This window comes from Perna viridis, chromosome 3 (assembly GCF_037379345.1).
Source record: "Perna viridis isolate PV_CMFRI_1.1 ecotype Kerala chromosome 3, ASM3737934v1, whole genome shotgun sequence".
Taxonomy (NCBI): Eukaryota; Metazoa; Mollusca; class Bivalvia; order Mytilida; family Mytilidae; genus Perna; species Perna viridis.
In genome coordinates, this window is record NC_142447.1 from 54462131 (window position 1) to 54485655 (window position 23525).

At 30.6% G+C, this 23525-nt stretch overlaps 1 protein-coding gene across 12 annotated transcripts in view; it reads right to left on the reverse strand.

The window, feature by feature from the left end:
- The window catches only part of LOC148622936 (coiled-coil domain-containing protein 87-like), a 40724-nt gene that overhangs the window by 15188 nt on the left and 2011 nt on the right, over positions 1–23525 (reverse strand). For 2 of the 12 annotated variants that reach the window (XM_088573291.1, XM_088573287.1), the window contains exons 2-25: positions 22267–22398; positions 21997–22072; positions 21291–21343; positions 21003–21116; positions 19757–19828; positions 18105–18201; positions 17836–17917; positions 17393–17525; positions 16553–16621; positions 15897–15987; positions 15354–15405; positions 14416–14439; positions 12859–12901; positions 11975–12112; positions 11370–11513; positions 10527–10627; positions 10338–10398; positions 9947–10048; positions 9421–9537; positions 8738–8898; positions 5095–5146; positions 4383–4418; positions 3653–3841; positions 1059–1240 (exon numbers count right to left, since the gene is read on the reverse strand). In XM_088573291.1, coding sequence (XP_088429417.1) covers positions 1059–1240; positions 3653–3841; positions 4383–4418; positions 5095–5146; positions 8738–8898; positions 9421–9537; positions 9947–10048; positions 10338–10398; positions 10527–10627; positions 11370–11513; positions 11975–12112; positions 12859–12901; positions 14416–14439; positions 15354–15405; positions 15897–15987; positions 16553–16621; positions 17393–17525; positions 17836–17917; positions 18105–18201; positions 19757–19828; positions 21003–21116; positions 21291–21343; positions 21997–22072; positions 22267–22392 — 2315 coding nt within the window. In that variant the 5' untranslated portion in view covers positions 22393–22398. The remainder of the gene's footprint in view (positions 1–1058; positions 1241–3652; positions 3842–4382; positions 4419–5094; positions 5147–8737; positions 8899–9420; positions 9538–9946; positions 10049–10337; positions 10399–10526; positions 10628–11369; positions 11514–11974; positions 12113–12858; positions 12902–14415; positions 14440–15353; positions 15406–15896; positions 15988–16552; positions 16622–17392; positions 17526–17835; positions 17918–18104; positions 18202–19756; positions 19829–21002; positions 21117–21290; positions 21344–21996; positions 22073–22266; positions 22399–23525) is intronic. The other 10 variants (XM_088573296.1, XM_088573295.1, XM_088573290.1 and 7 more) reach the window with 9 other exon arrangements.

A 23525-nucleotide genomic window follows, 5' to 3' on the forward strand; every position in this document is an offset into this window, starting at 1 on the left:
ATGTATTGAATATATTTTGGGCAATAATTACTAAATTGGGGAAATGATGTGCCACCCATTGCCTGATTCTTACAAAGAATGGTACTTAAACAAAAAAACCAGTTTCCTTAAAGGTTTCAGTGGCAACATCAGTATCTGCCCATAGAGTCATCCAAGAGTGACATATTCATTTAGCATTTGATAGAAAACATTGCTGTCAACAATCCAATGAAGTTATTAGCTAGAATATTTCATACAGAGGTAACTTTGACAATTATCCTAATAAGAAGTAGCATATTAAATATCCTATTCAATTAGAAGTAATTTAATTGTGAGGTTAGTTCACTTTCCTTCCTGTCAATTTGATTATAATATATTTAGATAAAGAGGCCATAATATAGAGACAGTCATAGAAAAAAGGGATTATTTAGTGCTGCCCTAGTTCTGATTAACAATGCCACAAACAGTGATGAACCTCAATCCGTCATGTGGAGACAAATATATAACAATAGAACTAATATACACAGTTCTACATTGGCCTTCATTTTATTGCTTTAATTGAATTAACATTTGCACCATTTATATCTTTGACAGTTTATAGGTCAACAAATGTAAATTAATATCAGATAAATCTTTATAGGGTTTGATTTTTTATGATATTCTCTTAAATATATCTACATATCCTTTTCATCAGATTACTTAGTCAAAATGACCAATACAAACAGAATTCATAAAGCCAATAACTTTGATGCTCATCATGTTATTTAGCCTATACTATGCTGCTGATGTTCCTTCAAACCAAATTTAAGTACTTATACATTGGACTAACATACTACATCATCACGACATTATCAAGTGTCAATTTTAAAAATAAATGCATGAGTTGACCTTAAACAGAACACATGAAAGAGAAGTTTTTGGTGCAAGTGCATATTTGTCTTCTCAAAATGAGTCCAAATATCTGACATTGACAATCTGAGAAGATACAAATTTCTGAAGTTAAAATTAATATGGATAATAAGATAAACCATATTTTTTGCTATACACACAAATGAGAATCTGTCAAAGTAGAATTGTACCTGTTTTCGGCCTGTTTAGCTGAATGAGCTGTCCTTGCTATAAACTGTTTCTGTTGCTGTGTTAGATTTGATGACTGACCAAGATTACCAATAAATCCTGTAGGCAGGGGCATTACTTCATCATCTCCATCTTCCTCATCGGAGTCATAGAAATGGAAGGCCACACCCATGTAATCTGATTCCTAAAATATTACATGATTGTCAGTTTCAATTCAATTTTACAAAACATGCACATTTTAAAAAAATATATAACCTACTAGTTAAAAGTTCACTAATGAAAGACCCAGAATTTTCAAAATTCTTGTCTTTTTAACACATATTTTATATTGTAACAGAATTAACATGATGTAATAATAATACTATGAGTTCTTATAAGATTTATTGTTCATCTTTCATAAACTAATATTAATCATAGTATGTAGTAAATCTAGAAGACGAAGAAGTACAGTGTATTTTAATACAAATGGAAGGAAAATTAAATATGTGGTAAAAAAGGTACAAAAACTGTTTCTATCATAAACTGAAAAATTAATAATGGCAAATACAAACTTATAAGTTGAGAGAGCGAGAGAAACATTAGTAACTACATCAATCTTGCAATAAAATTCATAATTTAGAGTAATAATATGACCAGTATGGTGTATTGTATATTATAGGAAACATACAGAGAAAATATATTTAAACTTGATTACCTGAATGAGATTATCAAACATATAAAATAAATTCAGAGACAAGCTCATGAATAAAGTAGTACAAAATATAGCAGCTGCTAGGCAAAGAACCTTCATAAGAACTTTAGTCATCAAACCAGAGTATGAGAAAGTACAGAGCTATCCCCAAACCTTATCAAATAAGACACAAGCAAGAAAGGGTCATTAAAAGCTAAAAAAAAAAACAAAGTATATGAATTTCACAGACGTAATTTACTAATTATCAAATCACATGTTGATAATATACACATATTTTGGTTTCAGATCCTCTTAAGATTATTATAAAAAATTGAAAGGAAAATATAACAATTATATAATACATTACTTTATCATAAAATAAATATGTAATTATTATTGTAAGGTAATAAAATATGTATAACATATAATTATTATTGTAAGGTAATAAAACCAAAGAGTAAAATAGTATTAAAAGAAGCACTGGAAGAAGACCACAGTTTATTTAAGACAAATTAGTCGAAAGACCAAAAGCAGGGATACTTAAGTTTCACCATTCACTTGTATACCTACTTTTATCTGAAAACAAAAGATACACACGTTATATTTAGTACAAAACATGTGGCATGCATTAACTACAAATCATTAGACCGTGCAAGGTTACAGTGTCTGATTAACCACAAATCACTAGACCATGCAAAGTTACAGTGTCTGATTAACTACAAATTAGCATATCATGCAGGTATACAGTGTCTATTTAGGTACCAATATTACTTTCCATGCAATTCAAACGTAAGATGTTCTAAGCATTCTAATTTCAATAGTTGGGATTTAATCTTTTTTTTTTGTAAAAATAAGGAAAAAGATTTTGCTGTGCACAAAGACTTGAAATATAATTGATATATCAATTAGAATTCTTCAGAAATCATTTCATTATCTATAACAAGACAGAAAACATGTCTGGACCTGTGTCACCATCATTATCTATATCAAGATAGATAACATGTCTGGACCAGTGTCACCGTCATTATTTATAACAAGACAGAAAACATGTCTGGAACTGCATCACCGTCATAATCTATAACAAGACAGAAAACAAGTCTGGAACTGTGTCACTGTCATTATCTATATCAAGACAGAAAACATGTCTGGAACTGTGTCACCGTCATTATCTGTAGCAAGACAGAAAACATGTCTGGACCTGCAATACTGTCATTTATTTGTCAGCACACTAATATCTTCACATATGCATAAACATTAAGCAAGTTAAAAATGATCATGTGGGTAAGAAATTAATACAGTATGTATTGAGACAGATGTAACCTGTAAGAAGTTGTCTTTTATGCCTTTTACACTTTTACATCATTATTACATTCATAACAAAGCTTTAAGATAGATGTGAGCTATAAACAAATACATATTTTGTTTCTGTTAAGTATACGAAACTTGTAAAGATTCTTATTGGGTATTACAGGTTAACTTCTTATCAGACTAATATTGGGGTCTCAGTGTTTCTAAGGTCAAAGGTTAAACTTGCATTGATTCACATTATAAGGACTTTGCCCTCTATAAAACAAAATGTTATGTTATAAATACCCAAACTAGCCATTATCATTTTATCTATTTGTATCAATTAGTCCAAAAGTCATTAAACAATTTTCTACATGTATACCCAAAGAACATTTTCAATGTTATTTTTCTGTAATCTGAGACACTATGCATAGTTATTAATTGTGAAAAGTGAGATTGTTGTTTTAACTCCATTTTTGTGTTCTAAAAATTTGTCTTTAAACAGAAATGAATCTGCTTTAGGTTAGAAGTTATCATACACCACTATGATGTATGAGTGCTGGAACATATAAAAAAGTGCTACAATTTATTTAATGAGCTATCAAGCTGACTACATGTTAGTAAGGGCACACAACACACATGTACCATTGTAGAGAGATATTTCATGTAGTCATCACTTGTCACCGTACTCTTCCACCACTGAAGCCAAGAGGCATATGTACGTTGGTTTTTCTCGGCCATGACCCGAGGCAGATTATCAGTGACTAGAAGTTGAGACATCTTGGATGGATTATGAAGGTGGTCATGTATTCGTTCAGCACTAGGTGTCTGTAATATTATAGTTGTAGGAATGTTATAAAATTAAAACAGAAACTAAATGTCATGGTCAATTGAGCATTTTGGGTACTTTTTAATTGTATCTGTTCCATCTGATAGTTGGAAAAGAATTATATGTTTTTATCCTGAATCAGAATAAAATTTAAGTGAGTACAAACAACAAATATATTCATTGTATATTGTTTAATAAAAATCTCAAGTGAATTGAAATCATGATAAACATCACTTAAAAAGTATTAGATAATTAATCATTAAAGTAGTTTTGTTTTGATGTCAAATGAAATCAATATACATTGCAAATTTAATTTTTAATTATTTCCTTTTAAGTTGAAAATAGTAAAATGAAAATAGCTTTAGCACTATAAAAGTTATCTACTAGTACAAGTGATCTCAGCAGTAAGAAAATATTTGAACAGACATATGTCTGCACTTGTCTAAAAAAAATCAGGATTGTAAACACTGTCTCTGAAACGATTCTCAAACAATACATAGCATCAAATTCAAAGTCACAGCACAGACTACACAAACTTACTTCTCCAGATATAATGGCAGAATGATCCACAGTATGCTTGGAAGACAAAAGAATCCATTTACCAATTTTCATAATCATTCACATAAATTTATTGGCGCCAAATGTTTATAGGCACTTTTACATATGTATGAGAACAATGTGGGTGTGTTGGTGATGGTCATAAGAAAAATAATCACAACTTAATTTGTTTATGGCATTGATATAAGTAATTTATCTTCAATAACTCAATATGCAAATTAGAATCACTTTCCTTTACAGGAAAACACATAGGTAATATTAAAAAATCTGGTATTGTATTCGTCAAAAGCTATATAGTGACAACTAAGTGGATGTGACAGTGGATGCCACATAGTCTCAACAGACCATTATAACCAACACTGATTGTTACTGATCGGTAGTGAAGCATTAATGAAGGACAAATAGGTATAATTAGAACAGATCATTTTATAACATCCTCAAAACAAACACTTGTGGAGGACAAATTAAGCTTAATAAACAACAAAAACAGTATGGCTTTTCAAATGTTAACCACAATAAAATATGCCAGAAAAATCATTTCCTATTCACAGTATACTGATTATTTTTTTCAATTTCACTGTAAAAATAATAAACTTCTTAAAATTTAACTTTAAATGATTTTCAATTAAAAAATCAACTAGAAAGGCACGAACTAAAAAATTTGATAAAGGAAAGGAGGAAAAGTGTATCATACCATAGGTGCAAATATATCATCACCAAGAAAGTTCTTTGGAGGGTTGGCTGGCCTGCAAAATAATCAATTTATTATATCAGTAAAAATTATCAATACTTTACAAACATATGACTGGTATTTGTCCTGGGAATAAATGGATGGGCTAAATTACCATCTACAAACATCAGTGTTCAACTTTGAAAGACAGAAAATATGACAAGTTTCAATAAAAAGCTTCACCAAGCACAGTATGATACAACTGCAGTTAGTTGAACTTTGTTCACTTAAAGCAAGTGTGGACACAGTATCAGTTTTTGACAAACTAAACATACAGAACTTACAGTTCATTATGGACACAATATTGCACAATATTTTGAAATTCAATTGAAGTATAGAGGTCTGCTTCAGGGTACATTCATTGAACACTTTGTACCTCATTATCTCCAACTCAATAAATGACAGGATTAATATAGTAAGCATACTACTTATTTATAGCTCTTGTATTTAGGCTGGGATTTTCATATGGAATCCAGTAAAAAAAAATTTCAAAATCATCACCGAGGAGCAATCAGCTAATCAAGGTCAACAATGTTGACTGGCAATTAGAAAATGGATCTTGATTGGATATATCACCATTCAATGGACAGCCATTCAGTTTGCAAAAATGTCTGTTCACACATTGTCTGTGGTGATTTTCAATAGTTGGCAGGTATAAATAGTGTAGTGAAGTGGTCGTGTGTGAGCAATCGTTTGATCATTTGAATTTCAGTTCCATTTTGTAACTGTTAAAGGCGCAATGACAGATTATAATTGTTATAAATTTGTGCTTTCATGTATATAAATACCACATGAATTACTCTTTGAAATAAGTGACAATATTCTAGTAGGACTGTAACTGTATGATTTAGCCAGACATAAGTATACAACTACAAAGATATGGTCTTGGTTTTAGAGAACCAATAAAGATACCCTTTTTTATCATGTCAACAATACTCAGACATCAACATTACATAAACTTGGGATCGTCAAGTCTCTGGCTTTCGGTGACTGTTTTTTATAGTATACTTGAGAAAAGCATTAATTGAAAATATCACAAATTTATTGTACAAAAATAACATGAATTAATGATTTCAAAATTAACAATGTCTTAGGGTGGTGCACCGTGTTGGGAAAGATGCCACGTTCCTCGCATGTTAAAGAACCCTGCAGTGGTATTTGATAGGAGTAGGAACCTTTGCGCTCCGCCACAGGAGGCTAAATTGTCCGACCTTACCCATCCCCCCTTTTTCTAGTGGCAATCAAAATTTGTCGACCCTATTATCCTTGTGACCCATCCTTTTTTTAATCATTTCATGTTCATTGTCTGAATATAGCTGAAATATTGCTGCTCGGACGTTAAACCCCAACAAACAAACAAACAATGTCTTAAAGATATCTGTTCCTAGTCTCTTTCCACTTTCTTAATAGATATGTTGTCTTGAAGATATACTTCATATGATCCTAATATAATCTGTTTCTTTATCATCTCTTAAGTTTTGTACAAGTGCATGTCTATCTTATACCAAATTATTATTATGTGTTCTAATGTAAAAATCTAAACTCATATGGAGTCTTATATCCCATTTGCTTGTGTAATTTTCTGTTCTAAAATACCCTAGTATCCCTTGCAAATTCCTGTTTTGTAATTTGCTTTCATAATAGATTATGCAACTTCTAGAGATTCTCAACTTCTCACTTATCGCCTAAATAAACTACCCTCGATTTCTATTGATAGCTATTTTTTGGTTTGGTACCCTTTCCCCTATCCACACTATCTTAACTTAAGCTTATATACCACCAGCTTCGTGTGCCGGCATTGTGATGTTCCAATTGGGTAACCTCACAGTCAAAACAATGTAAGTATGCAAAAACTTTTGTTTCTGGTTTTCATACTTCTTTTAATATTGAACCTCGTAATTAGTATGTATTATATTAACTACTTTTACTTTATTGCTCAGGAATCAAAACATATCTTTATTTCATTTTGAAACCTTCTTACTCTCAACATGTTCTATGAATAGATCTTAATATAGACCTAGAAATCCCCACTATTATTTTAACCAGACTTCTGAGAAATGAAACTTGCTATTTATCTGCAACAATGTTGTTTTTTTCTGTGTATTTTGTAAACAAACGCTTTTGTTTTGTTTAGGTTCTGTACTATAGGGGTTTATAATAGAATACACAATGAATTGTGCATTCTATTATTCAGTAAAATGATTTACTTGTTACACCAAAAAAAATTTTCATAAAATAAACTTAAGTTTTCAAATCAAATCTCCAATGGAAAAATGACAAATCTCCAGTTTTGAAGGAATCACTTTGTCACAAGTAAGACATCTGAAATTTGAGCAAGAAGTTTAATAAGGAATCTAATTAATATTTTAAAAAAAAATCCAACCAGAAATAAGCAAAGAAATCAGAAAAAAAAAATACTTGTTTCTGGCCCCTTGGCACAACCCCAAAAGCACCTTGTAATACAGTTTCAAAAAGATTCAATCACTAATAGTCAAGTTATTGTCTGGTCATCAGGAAAATGCATGTTTCTGGCCCAGTCAATGACCAACAAATTTTGCAAATGACCAACGACCATTTTCCAATATCAGACATAAAAAATTGTCAACCCTTAAAAATTACAGTCTGCATGGTTTTATTAGTGTATAAACATTCTGTCTACCTGTCTTCTACTTGTTTATTGGCAATTAATTGACAGGTGTGTGTCAATTTTAGCCGATGTGCAGCTACCTCTGACTGTGATTTACCTGTAACTGATTAGTTAATTGTATAATTGAATTAATGGTACACGTGCAGCTCCACTGTGTATACAAATTAATTGAAGTAACTTGGAGAATTTTCATACATTTATTAGTTGATTTATTAAGAAAAAGATTGATAAATCCATCATTTTCCCACTGATCTTTCAGAAGTAACAAAAGCACATGGTCCTAGAACTACGAATCAGTTGTAGTTTGTAATTATTAAATCATCGATTGAATCTTGTTAATACAGAAGTCAACAGACCATTTGAATCAATATACAATTCACAATTTTCTTTTATAAATAATCAACTTTTTTTTTTATCACTCGGAAGTTTTTAGCTGTATGCCTAAGTGATGAAAAAGTCCAAGAGATACGATGTTTTGTTTACATATTAGAACGTCCACGTGTGGTCGAAACCAAACTCGTTCACTCATTCTGATATTTTGTAAAAGACAGAGTATGTGATGAAATAACACAATTTCCAATATTTATCTTAAAATAACAACATAAAAAAGTTTTTTTGAAGTTTAGTTTCAATCTGAGCATGTAAAAGACTGACACAAACATCTGCTGAAGTTTGATAAAATGAGAGCATGGGCTGTCAAAATTTCCAGACCCTTAATATCAACCTCCCTTTTCTGGTTTGGAACCTTGTTATAAAATTTTATAAAAATCAACCAACTCATATTCAAATTATAGCACGAAAACCATCTGACTATGGACGAGGACATGGATGACAATGTTGTCAGTGCCATACAAATATACAACTGCAATTTTTTTGGGGTCGTATAAAAAAATCAGTTAACATTTTTTTTAAAACCATCAAAGCATATCAATACACTGTTTATCTTGTGGGAATACTTACGTTCTGACCCATTCTTTGGGATCAATTTCACCCCATGGTGGTTTCTTCTCTTTTCTGAGGTTAGGGTTAATAACTCGGTCTGCTCTGCGTTTAGACAGAGTTGATGATGCCATTGTCCCTGTAAGCTTTACATTATCAGCTGCTGGCATTATCAGTTCATCCTAAATTTAGAAGATTCATAGGGGTATTGTAACTTTGACACATGATATTATCAAAGATAACCACAGAAGGTAAACATTTCCAGAATGTCAAATGAATTTTTTGTCATTGGCAAAAATCTACTTAAATGATATTTAAAAACAGCATTGATATTTCGAAAAATATATCCATACAGAAAATTTGTGTTCTTATAATTACTGTAATATATTGTTTTTTTTTTCAATTTTGAATTTTATAAACAAAGTAATATCTATTGTTAGCCCCAGGTACTTAAGTACTTTAAATTCATAACAAACATATCATCCAAGGTCAGACATATACATTTTAGAATGTAAGACCCCTTGACAGATGTCACCTAACTTGTTAGACAATAGTGTGGCTTAATATTGAGTAATAATGAAAAGTCCCAATAGGGTAAGTACTGTGTATGAAGCTTTCCATTAATATATTGGAAACCATCAATAAATACTAATGAATCAATTGTCTTTTTAGTTTTTGTCTATTAAACATGTATTACAACCTACATCATCAAGTTTAAGATGATCTTTGTTGATAGTTTTCATGATCTCCTTGTAAACTTCCTTAATTTCATCACTGAGGAACAAGTTCTTGTCCAAGTTCTTCACTGTTGATGGTGAAATCTGAACATAGAAATATCTTACACTGTAAGATTGACTTTCTAAATTAAAATAATTTTACCCAAAACAAATATGAGAGATTTTACAGTTTAAAATGAAGTTTTTGGAGTAATTGATATGTAAAGTTCTTCCACCGTATCTCAGTTAAGAATTGAATTAATTTGTTATAGCCACAAAAATTAGCTTTTACAGTTTAAAAATTAAATTTGAGTCACAAGTATATAACATTGATTTCATAACAGATACACATATTTTTTGCCTTTTTCTGAGGAAGTGAATTAAACGGAAGATGAAATGCAAATCTTTTCAAAACATTAAATTTTACAGATTTAGAGTGTTAACATATGTTATATTCATCATTGAGAGTCATAATCCAACAGAGCCTCATCTTCCTTGTAAAAATAAAACATACCTCATCTCCTAGATCATTATAGACTGTAGAGTATTTATCTATAGTTATAGATGACATACAGACACGTTCTGATACCCTGATGTCAGATGTTCTCACATCCAGCTGAAAATTATAACAACAAATAAAAACAATAGAAATTGTATTTCAATTATTTCATCCATACATGTATCTTTTGTCTGTCTTTAATACACTATAAGAACATTTTCTATAGCTAATAAAATTTGATGCTGCAACTGGCCATGATCATCCTTAATAACAAAAACTGATTATTGCAATGAAAAGGAAAAATAAGTTAAAGGCTAATGAAAATGGATACTTGTATGAAATGATATTGAGCCATTATTAAAATAAGAAAATAAATCCATGCCATTCATATAATATATAAACTTACACCAGGAAGTTTAGCACTGATGGTATCTGGTTGTGGATGTTTAGGTTTCTTTAATGGTTTACTGTAAAACAAAATATATCAGTATTAAGTGCATCATTTATAAATCTAGTGTGATGTATAAACAGTTGATCTAAATGACAGAAAAGAAATCAAAATTACATTACAACACAGAAGTTAATACAGTCCTACTTTTCTTTTTCCTTTTCCTTCCTCTGTTCTTCCTCTAATTCTTTCATCTGTTTCTCCAGTCGCTCTGCCATTCCATCATACTTAGCATGTCTGGTTATAGCCTGAATATAAAACAAATAAAGATAATCAAATCACAGACCATATCTCAATATCTTGCTTGAATTGCAGTTGTAGAAAAAGTATGATGAAAAATGTTGCCATTTACCATGAAAGGCTGAAGAAAAAAAACCCACCAAGTCCTAAAATTTGATGCTTGGTATGAGACCCCTCATTTAAGTTGCATATCATGTGACTTAACAATCAAATGGCTGTCCATTGAACTTTAAAAGGATAAGGAAATATTTTGGCCCTTACAAAAATTGTTCAAAACAAAACAAAAAAAACAAAAAACAAAACAAAACATGAATTTGATGTGCCACAGATCTGAAATTAGTGTGTACAGTACAGGACCCCTAATTGAAGTTGAATACAAAGTCTTCAAAGTGTTTCAAACAATATTTGTTTTGGATGTAAAGACAGATAAACTGATTCAAACAGGAAAGTTAATCTAATTTGAGTGGCCAGAGATTTAGTACAATCATGAAATGCAATGCAGATTTTTCCTCCAGTCATTGTTTTTTAGTTGTAAGTGGATTATTTCTTCATTTTCTTTCACTCTGTCTGTTGTAATTTTTATCTTGGTGTCTTGTTTGAAAGACTTTTATAGATTTTAGGTGCTTTTAAGTGTTTGTCTTCCAAGTAAAAAAAACTACTTAAACCCAGTATATTTCCCTCCCTATAGAGATAGTACCATGTCGATATAGGCATATATAGGGAACAATATCTTAGTAAAGAAAACAAAACCTGGAGTAAGGGAGGTAAATCTTCCTCAACTTTGATATCCTCTTGGTCTCCCCTATCTATCAGTTTTCTCAGGTCTTCAGCTGCATATTCTCTGGTACCAGGTTGGGGACCTTTGGGTTTTACCTCTGTCACCTTAGATTTATCCTACAAATATCATTCCATGCAGTCAAAGACAGTGCAATACTTGTTGCAAAATGTAAGAATTATGTCTCTCTGACCAATTCTTAGTGTTAAAACTTGTCTATATTATAAAGAATAAGTCAAGATATTATCCTGATCAGATTGAACTGTCAACTGTTTGATTGATCTAGTAACATTTCATTAAATAAGGTACAAAAGGGATTAAACAGTCTGTACAGATTTAGCAGGTACTAGCTAGAACATGATAAGTATTTTGTCAATAGAGCTTATAGTATAAGACCAACAACATATTACCACATTATTGTAATAAGTAAGAAGCACTCATTCTTCCTAGATTAAATCTAGTTATTAATTGGAAACAAATAGAAATAAATATCTTTCTAAGATTTCTTAAATGAATGTTTTAATGTATCTTTAACCATGTTAACCAATAGATAAAACATCAGAGCTCATTGTAATCCAACCTGTTTTAGTTTTTTAGCCTGTCGCTTCAGCATCTGAATTTCTATATCTTCCAGCTTATCCATCTTGACAGAAGGATCAATGCCCAACTCTTCAAATAGGGTCTCTCCAACTTTTAGATGGGGTAAAGAATCTGATCTCTGTAAAAATTAATTAAACTAACTTTGTTTATAAAAGCAGTGGTACTTTTTACTTTGAATATAAATATGTACAAGCTTTTTCTCAAGAAAACATTATTGCCTAAGAAAAATGTAAGCAGGAATAACCTTTTCTGGATCTATGTGTTGTTAGCACACAGGAACAACAGCCAGCAGGTAGGCATGCCATCCAAAACACATTATTCTGACTCCAAGCTCACCGGTCAACACATTATTCTTTAAATTACTTGTGCTTTGCTAAAAAGTTTGCTTAAAATCCACTTTCTGCCATTTTTTTACATAATATCTAATACATTTTCTTATGATGTAACAAATGCTGTGTACATCTTCTAAGACAGGGGTAAAAAGGGAGATAACTCTATTTACAGAGTGAAAATTTTATGTTCCTGGATGATATCAAAAATTAACTTTTGTTTACTAAAGACAATGTTGGGTTCCTGTTACTACTCTTTGAAATACTTATACTGTAAAACCAACGAAAATACACAATTTTTTTAGGGTTTCAACAATCAATCTACATTTTAGCATTCTTAAATTTAAGTTTGTTTATCTAATTATATTAGAATGTTCTACAGAGAAGCTAATCATGACAATTTACAGATCCTACTCTGAAAATAGTGAGAAAAAAAAACTGCTGCAAAGATTTTAAAGTTTACATTATACTATTAACATCAACTGAAAAAAAATATGATCAAATACATGTATGTGCATTACAAAATTAATCTAACCTTCAGTATAACTTTTTGTCTTGATGCATCTTCTTTGGACACACTATGAAATAAAAAGAGTAATACTGGTAATACATTTTGAAAGTTGAAATAACAAAATGTGAATTAAAACAACACAGAATATATAACTATCTAAAAGAGAAATGTATCAGATTCAAAAAACATTTTTTTGTTTATTTCTATCAACTTATTGGTGAAAAAAGGTTTCATAAGCTATAATATAACTTTTATCTCAATGTCTTACTTCAGCAATTTATATAACAGTTACTCTACACTCATAATTTCTTTAAACTGGTGCCATATTTATCTTAAAATCAAAACTTATCAATAACAAGAGGCACTCAAAGAGCATGAATGGCTCACCTGGTAAACCATGCCTTATTAACCCAGTAAGTATCATGCTTTGTTACCTTGTTTGACCAAAAAATTGCAGAAAAAGAACATATTTTGATGAATGCTAGAAGTTCAACCGAGTACCTAAGGCACTGTAAAATGTTGGAAATTTTAGAATCTCTGGACAAAAAAATTAGACAGAGGTCCTCCTATGCCCTGTTATCCCATTGCATTAGGTTGGGGCATTAGACCACTATGCATTTGCTGCAAATGAACATAAAATGAAGTTAAATCATGGCTATACAACATTTTCATCATCACCTTTCAACTCAGGAGACCATACTAATTATATAAATAAAATATCATTGAAATCAAAGCAAGTATTAAAATTAGCAGGACAATGACAGCAAAATGGTCATCCAGATGAAATTTTCATCATTACCATTCAACTGAGAATGGCATGTTTTCTACAAATAAAAAGTTATTTGAATCTGAGCAACTGGTGTGAATGGCCACCTAAAAAAAATTTCAATACTGCCAGTCAACACAGAATATCATGTTTATCTTTTGAGTAGCTTTCATCTCTATTATTCTTCTATAGTTGAGGAAAGATAACAAAAAACCATTTTGACCAATATGTTCTATTTAGTAACAACAGCAATGTTTTTTAATCAATGAAACATTTTAAATGATCAACTTCTGTTGGATACCCTAAGGAATAATTATGCCAAAGTTCATTAGATTTTGTCACATAGTTTCAAAAAGAAGATTTTCAAAGTTGTACATGTGAAAAACAATAAAAAAAAATCTGTTTCAAGGGCCATAACTCATACTCCTACATCAGGTGACAAATCCTTTTGAAAATTTTGGCATAGGTCCGTCTTTTAATACCAACAGCCTTGTTTTTCAAACGATGAAAAATTTTAAATGATCAGTTTGTGCAGGATACCCTAATGAACAATTATGCCAACTTTCATTCAAATTGGTCCAGCAGTTTCTGAGGAGAACATGTTTGAAAAAACCTAACGACTAAAGAATACAATGGATGACGGACTCAAAGTGATGAAAATAGCTCACACCGCCATTAGGCCAGGTGAGCTAAAAACATCATCACTTAAAAGAAAAGTTATGGATATCAATAAGAAGCATTCTCAACAGGAAAAACAATTTTTTTTAAAATAACAACTTGAACACTTTTGCAATTCATTACTTCAGAAAACTTACCTGTGATATACCGGCATTTTCTCACTTATTAGTAAAAAATAAATGTTAAAAGCATAAATCTAAAATCTTAAATCCTTACATGACCAGGGCCCAGTTTAATAAAAAATCTCAAAACCAATATTTTCCTCAAATCCTTGAGTTTTCCAAAAATCACTGGGTGAAAGTGGAGTTGAGCAAAATCTAAATTTGAGATGTTTTATTAAACTGGCCCCTGTTCTTTTCAATATAAACTAGAAATACAGTGAGCAGGTTCACAAAGAGAATAACCCCACTTCTAATGAAGTTACATTTATAACCCAAAAGTTCAATTATCTACCTTTACGGTCCTCCTACAGTGACTATATTCCTTCATACACATCTACATGTGATGGCCAGCTTTCCTATAAAATTTCATTAAATTCCCTTGAGCCATTTAGGAGGAGTTGCACTTACAAGGTTTTAACACATAAAACCTGTAAGTTAGGTTATCTCCTATGGAGTCCTCTGACAGAAATGTTACTAAATTCATTCATGCAAGACCTTCTTATACAATTTCTTCAAAATTCCCTTGAGTGGTATAAGAGGGGTGCACTGACAAGGTTTAAAAAAAACCCTCAAGTCAGAATATCGCCCTTGGGAATAGCATGACAGTAATTACATCTACATTTGATGCCTAACCTTCCTATCAAATTTCATTGAAATCCTTAGAGCAGTTTAGGAGAAGATGCACTGACAAGAAATGTTGACAGATGAATGGATGGACAGACAGACAGACAGGATGATTCATATATGTTTGGGGGGAGGGAATAATGAGAAACTTAGCTAATTATTATAAGCATAATACTTGACATCTCATGGGAGAAGACTAAGTTCAATTTTTAGTTGACAAAAAAAAATGAATCATAGCTAATCAACAGGATAATTAGACAGTAAGACAGTAATGTGTAGTACTATCTTACCCAGAAGCTCTAGATTCTCCTTCAGCAGATCTGTGGGTTGATGTTGTTGATGCTGGAAAGGTAAAGACAAATACATGTACAGAGGTGATTAGAAAACCTTCGATAATCGTAACATTGGATAATGTACGCATAATGGACCATTCTGTTCAGAAAGAACATAATGACACTATTCTACCTTATAACCTATTCAAATGAAAAATGATCACAAAACCATATATATATTTCTGGCTTGTTTTACATAGGAATCATATTAACTAGCAAATAGTTAAAGATGCAATCTCCAAAAATTCAGTAGCATAAATGTTAAAAGAAGTAATTAGATATCTACATCTTAACACTGCTTCCATTTCTAGTTTAGCATCTTTACCTCTTTGATAGGAGAGTTATAATGTCCTTATGATATCTAAACTGAATGATTCATACACATACTAGAAAGATGTTACAAGGAGAGAATTTCAGGAATCACATCAAGTTAAAAAGTACAAATACATAGATCTGAAATATTTCTTATTTCCTTCAATTTAAAGGGTGCTGATATTTTACCTTGTGATGGTGTTTGTAATTCTCTGTCTGGTAATTCTGATATGACATTCATCAGTTTGGATGTATCTAAATCTGGCATGGCTTGTAAAATCTAAATTATAAACAACAGTCTTTGTTAGCTAGTTGTGCCACATATGATAATCATATGATATTGAACATGATTATCATATGTATACAGAAACATATGATTATCATATGGTGCTCGATTTATATGGTAATCATATGATGCAAACCATATGATTCTCATTTGTGGCACATTTGCCTGTGTAACCATATACATTCTACTCACATACTGTGTATTGCTAAAGAATTATCTTTAAATCCTGAATTCAATTTAAAAAATATGAATTTTGAACTAATAGTCATTTAGATGAGTTCATATGAAGACTAAAACATTATACTTACAAAAAAAATTACTACATCTAAATTATCAGATTTTACCCTTTTTAAAAAATAATTCATCAATCAACTACTGAGATAAGAAAATTCAATGATCCACTTGTTATAATGCAGGACATGATTTCTCTTAGTTTCAAAATGCTTTATTTCAGCATCAAGTTATTGTGGATGATTTCTGACTGTCATAATAAAGTTTTACCAATTACTATATGATAACATCATTAGAATTGAGACATTGAAAAGACTAGATTACTCACCTCTTTTGCTTCATCATTTGGTGTTCTATGATAAAATACAGTCTTGGACTTGGGTCTACTCTCTTCAAACTGGAAAACAAATAAGTTACATCAATCAGTTAAGTCAGAACAGTAATTAAACCTCAGATATAAGTTCACTTTATAAAACTAAGAATTTATAAACTTTATTTGATTCTAAAAACAGTGAAACTTTTGTACACCAAACCTCATTGGGACTGTTAGATTTGTTTGTTTAGTTTAGAGATGTGCTCAGTTTATCTAGGTTCAATATACATTTAAACAGATATGAAAAAAATGATTGGTAAAAAATGTCTTGCTAAGACTGGCTACTTGTTTATCTGGGGTAGAAAATGTCTTGCTAAGACTGGCTATTTGTTTATTCTGGGTATGATTAAGACAGGTATAATTGTATTTAACAAATTGTTTATAATTATAATGCACTACTTCCCCTGTAGCATCAATTTCATAATGTCAATGATAAAAAAAAAAAAAACATTTTATAGAAATTTTTAATCTCTGCTATACAAAAATTGCATGAATATTTGGAAATACTATCCCTGATGGTACAATTTGGGACAATATTCCCTAACATTAATTATAGTACTAACATTTACAATGCATATTTACAAAGAATTTTCATTTAAGTGTATTAATGGTTGATTAAAACTGTTTACACAAAATGTGAAGTAATTTTAACATCTTTAACAAATTTTATCATTGTGAAAGATGAAACTTTCCCCCCATTTTTTAATACGTTACAAAATAATTATATAATTAACAAAGAAGTCACCGCAAACTACACCCGTAAAGGCAGTTATATTTTGTAGTGTTTTAACTTACCATTTTCTTGAAGCTGAGTTTCTGAAATGCAGCAGTTGATGGTTTGGTTTTGTATAGAACATCATCTCCATCTGAGTGGGTTTTACCTCGAATATCTTCAACAATGTAACGTCTAATTGTCAAAATATTCAAACTGAAATAAATACACACAGGTTAAATAGAATTTTAAATCCATTTCTTTTAATAAATCATAAAACAAAACAACAACATTAACTATTACTGAAGTAGTACAGTTGTCTTCCAATATATGGATTACTTCCAATAATAGCTAAGGCATATGATATTGCCACTCTCCCTTTTTTCAGTGTTTAACGTCTGATCATTCTCAAAACAAATCATCAACCATAAACATGTGTTTCAGTTCTTGTGTGATTTGTGTACAGCAGTATACTATAATATGTTCATCAAAAAATGGGTGTGAAAAATCTTTATAATATACTTACAATTTATCTGCATCAAGTGATAGCTGAGCCTTTAATCGACTCATATTTGCAGGTCCACTAAATATTCCTCTTTCATTAAGCACTGAAAAATAGAATTTAAAAAAATGTACATGACCTACGTCTGCATGCAATACAACTATGAAATTTAACAGTACACATCTCCATGGAAATGTCATATTTATATTGTATTTTAATTTACCTGACAGATTTGTACCAATACTTATATCCATATATGTAGGAATTATCAGGTTGATGTATTGTTTCCTTACCTTGTGCCTTCTGTATATAATGATGAAATAACTTCTCACAAACAGTCACAATATGTACAGCTATTCTCCTGTTCAATTCACAGTTCTCTTCTTCAGACTATACAGAGTAATATAAAACATAACACAAAGTGTCACAACATGAATATCAATTTGCCATACAAACTTTTTTTAAAATTTATATTAAAAATAGGAACGAATAATGGAGGATATCTATATAATAAATAGGATAATCAATTGGTTATCTTGAATTACCAAAGTATGATCACTTGTGCTAAAAACACATTAAGATTTCACTCTTGCGTGAAGCAAGTTCTGCACACTCGTTAAATCTAGGCGTTCTTGGGCACTCATGATCATATTTTGGTTATTCACACTTTCCAATTAATTATCCTATTTTTATCAACCAACAGTAACTTTTTGTTTACATAAAATTTTTCTTTCCCTTTACCTTAGTAACAGTGTCATAATAAATATATTTTTTCAATGAGTATGATTAAAACGTCCAAGTGAGCACAATTTTTTAATTCACATTTCTTATACAGAAAGCAAGTATAGGTCAAAAATATTATTTTTATAAATATTAACCATACAGTCAATTGTCAATTTGAGACTCATTTTAAGTCTTGTGTAAAAACTGATTACATGGCTGGTCCTGTATCACAATCATGCATTTGTCAGGGCAAAAGAAAATTATCAAATACAATGTATGCCACATAAAAAAAGATGCACATCTTTAATTTATAAAAAAAAAAAAAACACAATGTAAATTTTGAAAAAAATTTCGTCAATACAGTCAAAAGTCAAAGTATATGTACATGTACTTGAACCTGTACTTTTCATAGCATATAAATAATGGTGTAGTTCAACTTTCAAAAATTCTTAGTATAACCAAAATAGTCAAATATGCTTCAATAGTCAGTGTACCTCTTCAATTTTCATATACATGTAAATAATATGCAGAATTGGAATAGAATTAGGGCTATAGTATAAGATTACATATAAACAAAACAAAACAAAAGTATTTAACCATAAGCATGACAGACTGAGTATATGAAGCTGTGAAAAGACATGTTTTCTCCATGTTATGCATTTATTCAATTTTATAATTTGGCAACAATTCAAATTCTAAAATGTTTTACAGTACAAATTTCATCAAGAATGATAGCAAGGATTAAATCACATTCTGTGCAGAAATAAAACGAGAATGGATATGGAGAATATGTCAAAAAGAACTCCACTGAAATTAAAAATATCGGCTCAAGGCCACCCATGGGTCTTTAATGAATGATGAGGAAACTCTAACACCACAAGGCAGGCTACAGCTGGTCCCACATCAAAATTATACACAGGTGCAGTGAAACAGTTGCCCCCACATACTCTAGCAACATAGGAGTAAACTGAAAGTGAAAACAAAACAATACATACAGAGGCCAGAAATACCTGACTTGGGACTGGCACAAATATATGGTGGGATAAAAGCACTTAGAAGTGATCACAACACTTACCCATTTAAATCTGGCAACAGTGGAAAAATTATTACACAAATAAAGACACCTAAACATAAACTAGTTCAAAAAGGTCTTAAGTATATATTTTATCAATCCTATTATTCATTTCTTTAAAATTCAAATCACAAACATAGCAACATGTACCAGAAAAGGGTCATCTATCTGTGTTTTAATCTCTGGCCAAAGCATGTTGACTTCTCCTATCAGAATACCAGCCTAAAAAAAATTTTAAATAATGTGTACTAAAAATATAAAATGATGGAAATAAAAAAAAATAATACAAATAAACCAAAAACAGGTAAACAACAAAAGATATGCAAATTGACTTCAGTTCCTTTCACAAAATAGAGAAATTATGTTCAGACAGATTTCCAAAAAAAACTTCAATAAAGAGCTGCGCTTAAGTGCATGATACCCCCGTTGCCCTTTTAACTTGTCCTTATGCTTTTAATGAATTTATATGATCAACTAGAAATACTGTGAGCCCTGTCAAATACTCCCCCCACCCCCACCCCACCCCCACCCAAAAAAGTAAATAAAAAATGCACAATAAATTTGGCACTATCAAGGCTACCTCAAATTTAACTAAGTTTGTTGTCTTGATTTTTCACCCATACATTTCTATCTTGTTTAAAACACACTTTTCTGACATGGTTACCAAGGTTACCAAGTACCTTTTATATTTATTAGTTGATCATCATAACAAATGATCTGTTTTAAACGATTATTCAACAAATAAAATTTCTTTGGCCGTTTCCGGCTTTTTTTAAAGAGTAAAACTTCATAACGCAGAAACGTATAATTTGACATTTACACAAATTGGAAGGGAGCTTACTTTAATAGATATGAACAATTCACCAAAGTTTCATAAAAGTGTTTTTGAGTAATTGTGCAAAAAATTGAAAATCTCCCTGTTTTTAAGTATAAAAATTCATAACACAGAAATGAAAAATCTGAAATTTATAAAAATTGAAAGGGAGAATTCATCAATAGATATGAACAATTCACCAAAGTTTCATAAAAGTTGAGGAAAGAGTTTTTTATTTATTTCCTGAAAATTGAAAATCTCCCTTGTTTTAAGTATTAAAATTAATAACACTGAAACAAAAAACCTGACATTTATAAAAATTGAAAGGGAGCTTATATCAATAGATATGAACAATTCACCAAAGTTTCATCAAAGTTGGTGAAAGCGTTTTTGAGTTGTTGTACGAAGTGTGGACGACGGACGGACGGACAACAGTATATCATAATATGTTCCGTCTTAGATGGGCATATCAAAATTGTAAGAAATAAATATCATGTCTTGTTTTATCACCTAAGAATGAATGTGATCCAGATTGTTTGATACACTTCAGTCATACAATGATACAGTAACCTATCAACTAACCAAGTTCCTTTGATCCTCCAATGAGAGGTATGGTACATCAGTTTTAGCAGCTATTCTCCGTCGTACATATTTGGCAAGAAGGTCAAGGGATTTAGGTTGCTGATTTATTTCCTCCTGAATAATTATAAGAAAAAGGACTATAATTATAGTAAGACTCAAGCAAAATGTATGTTTTATAGTACTTGTACATTTACTCAACCTAAAAATAAATGCTTTAGTACATTAGTAAGTTAAAATAGGATAAATACCTAATTAACAAGATATCATTAAATACTATCTACAACTTACATCAATTGGTGTTACTGGTCTTTCAAGTTCCATTTTCTGTTTTCCTTCTGGAACTTAAAATAGTAAAAACTCACCAATACATTACAAACTACACTTTACAAATATATAAACAAATGGCATTGAATTTTCCCTTGAAGACAGTTTAAGATTTACTTTAAGGACAAATACTGACTCTATCTACTTCTTAGTTTAATCTAGAAATTTTTTAAAGTGGATTGGTAAGGTCAAATATTTTGTCATTCTGTACAAACATGTATACATTTTAATAAATACAACATGCACCTAAATATTGATGTATAGAACTCTATACCTAACTTTTCATGTATCTTTCACTTACTAAAAAGTCAATTACTTAAAAAGTTACAAATGTAAAATTCATCCTAATTCATGACATCACAATTCTATTTTCTATTGTGATGTTATTACTTATAAGCAAGATCAACTTTACAACAAAGATGCTTGTGAAATTGACCCCAGATCCTATGATAGGGAAGCATACCCGAAAAAAACACATCTAGTAAGCATATTTAAAGGTTGGACAAGTTAGGGGGAGTAACTGGTCGTTAATGTGTGTCTGAGCAGATTTTATGAGTTTATGATAAATCTTACTTCACAGCTTTAAATAGCTTTAACATGCATCATTTTGGTGAATAAAACTCATTGATTGATGAAAATAGAAAAACATTTTTAAAGATATTTAAATTACCTCCCCTTTCTTCCTTGGATGGTGTAAACAAAGACAGAGGTTCAAGGATACTTGTAATCTTCTTCGTGACATCATTCTAGAAATCCAAATCACATTAATAAGGCAAATATTAATAGTTTGTAACAGAAGTGAATGAAGAAACATAGAGTTATGTTAAAAAACAAACCAATAAATTTTATGAAGGTTTCATGAATATTATCAAATGTTGTATACAAACCATTAAAGTATGGCATGTTTTAATGTAAAGACTAGATAACATGATGAACTTACATGAGAATAGGGTGGCCACTTAACAGTATACATTTGATCATCTTTCTCAGGTTTCTCCACTTTCCGATGCCTGTAAGTTGGAAGTCTCCATTTAGAGACATCCACAGAACTGGAATCAGAAGGCATCTTGATCTGCAATACGAAACTTATTTGTCAAGCATGTTCTACTATTAGAAACCATAAAAATTATAACACTGTGGACTGTTCTAGCTACAACATTTTCTCAGGGCATCTTGCCACTGCCCTTGCCCTTTTCTGGACCTGCTCTGCTTTGTTCTTGATGTATGCCCTTAAATTTGACCATGCCTTTGACTTTTTCTAGTTGATGTTGTCGTTATTATAATACTATAATGTTACTATTTACAAAATGTAGTATACATGTACTAAGACTACATGGTAGATGTTCATTTGTGTACATACCGTACATTATAGAGGACTAAGTCCTAGTAATGGTATTCAAAGTGGATGAAGATAGTGGTCACATGACTTTAATTCACTAAAACACAATAGGAAAAGCAAGAAATGTACATTTATAATAATGTTCCTAGAATTGTTGTTTTGATGTTTTTAAATTAACAAATAGTCTATGGATTCAAAAGTATTGCATTTTTTTCAAATGACATGTATCATTATAAAGGGAGATAATTTGGCTAAAAACCACAATTTTTTATTGAATTTTAGCTCTTTACTTATATACTGTTCAAAATCTATTCAGAAATCCCTTATTTTCTTACTTCCAGTTAGTGAAATATTATGTAGCTGTCTTTGTAAGAATCATGCAAAATCTGAAAAATGTGATAAACCCCAAATAACACTACCTATTTTTATTTTTGTAATTAAATTGTTTTATGGGTCTATATTATGAAATGTGTAATTATTCATTCAAATCTGCCTGCTCTTAGGAGACAACTAACATTGAAAATCCAATAGATTCTATTGTATTTCAGTGTCATTTACAGAGTTATCTCCCTTAATTTTGAATTCTACAGTGCATTCTATACACTTTTTTTATCTCCTATGAGCATGGGTTATACAAAAAAAAACAAATATTAATTTCTGTTTACTAAAGCATTTTAAACAAAATATCAAAAATAAAAATATGTAGGCTTTCCAACCATGTATCACATTTTGCATGATTCTTAGCTGGAGTGCTACTTTGATATTCATCAAATAAGAAAATTTGATTGACATTTTTTAAGTGAATTTTTTTGGGTGTTTACAAAGTACCTTCCTTAGCAATCCATTATACATATAAAATG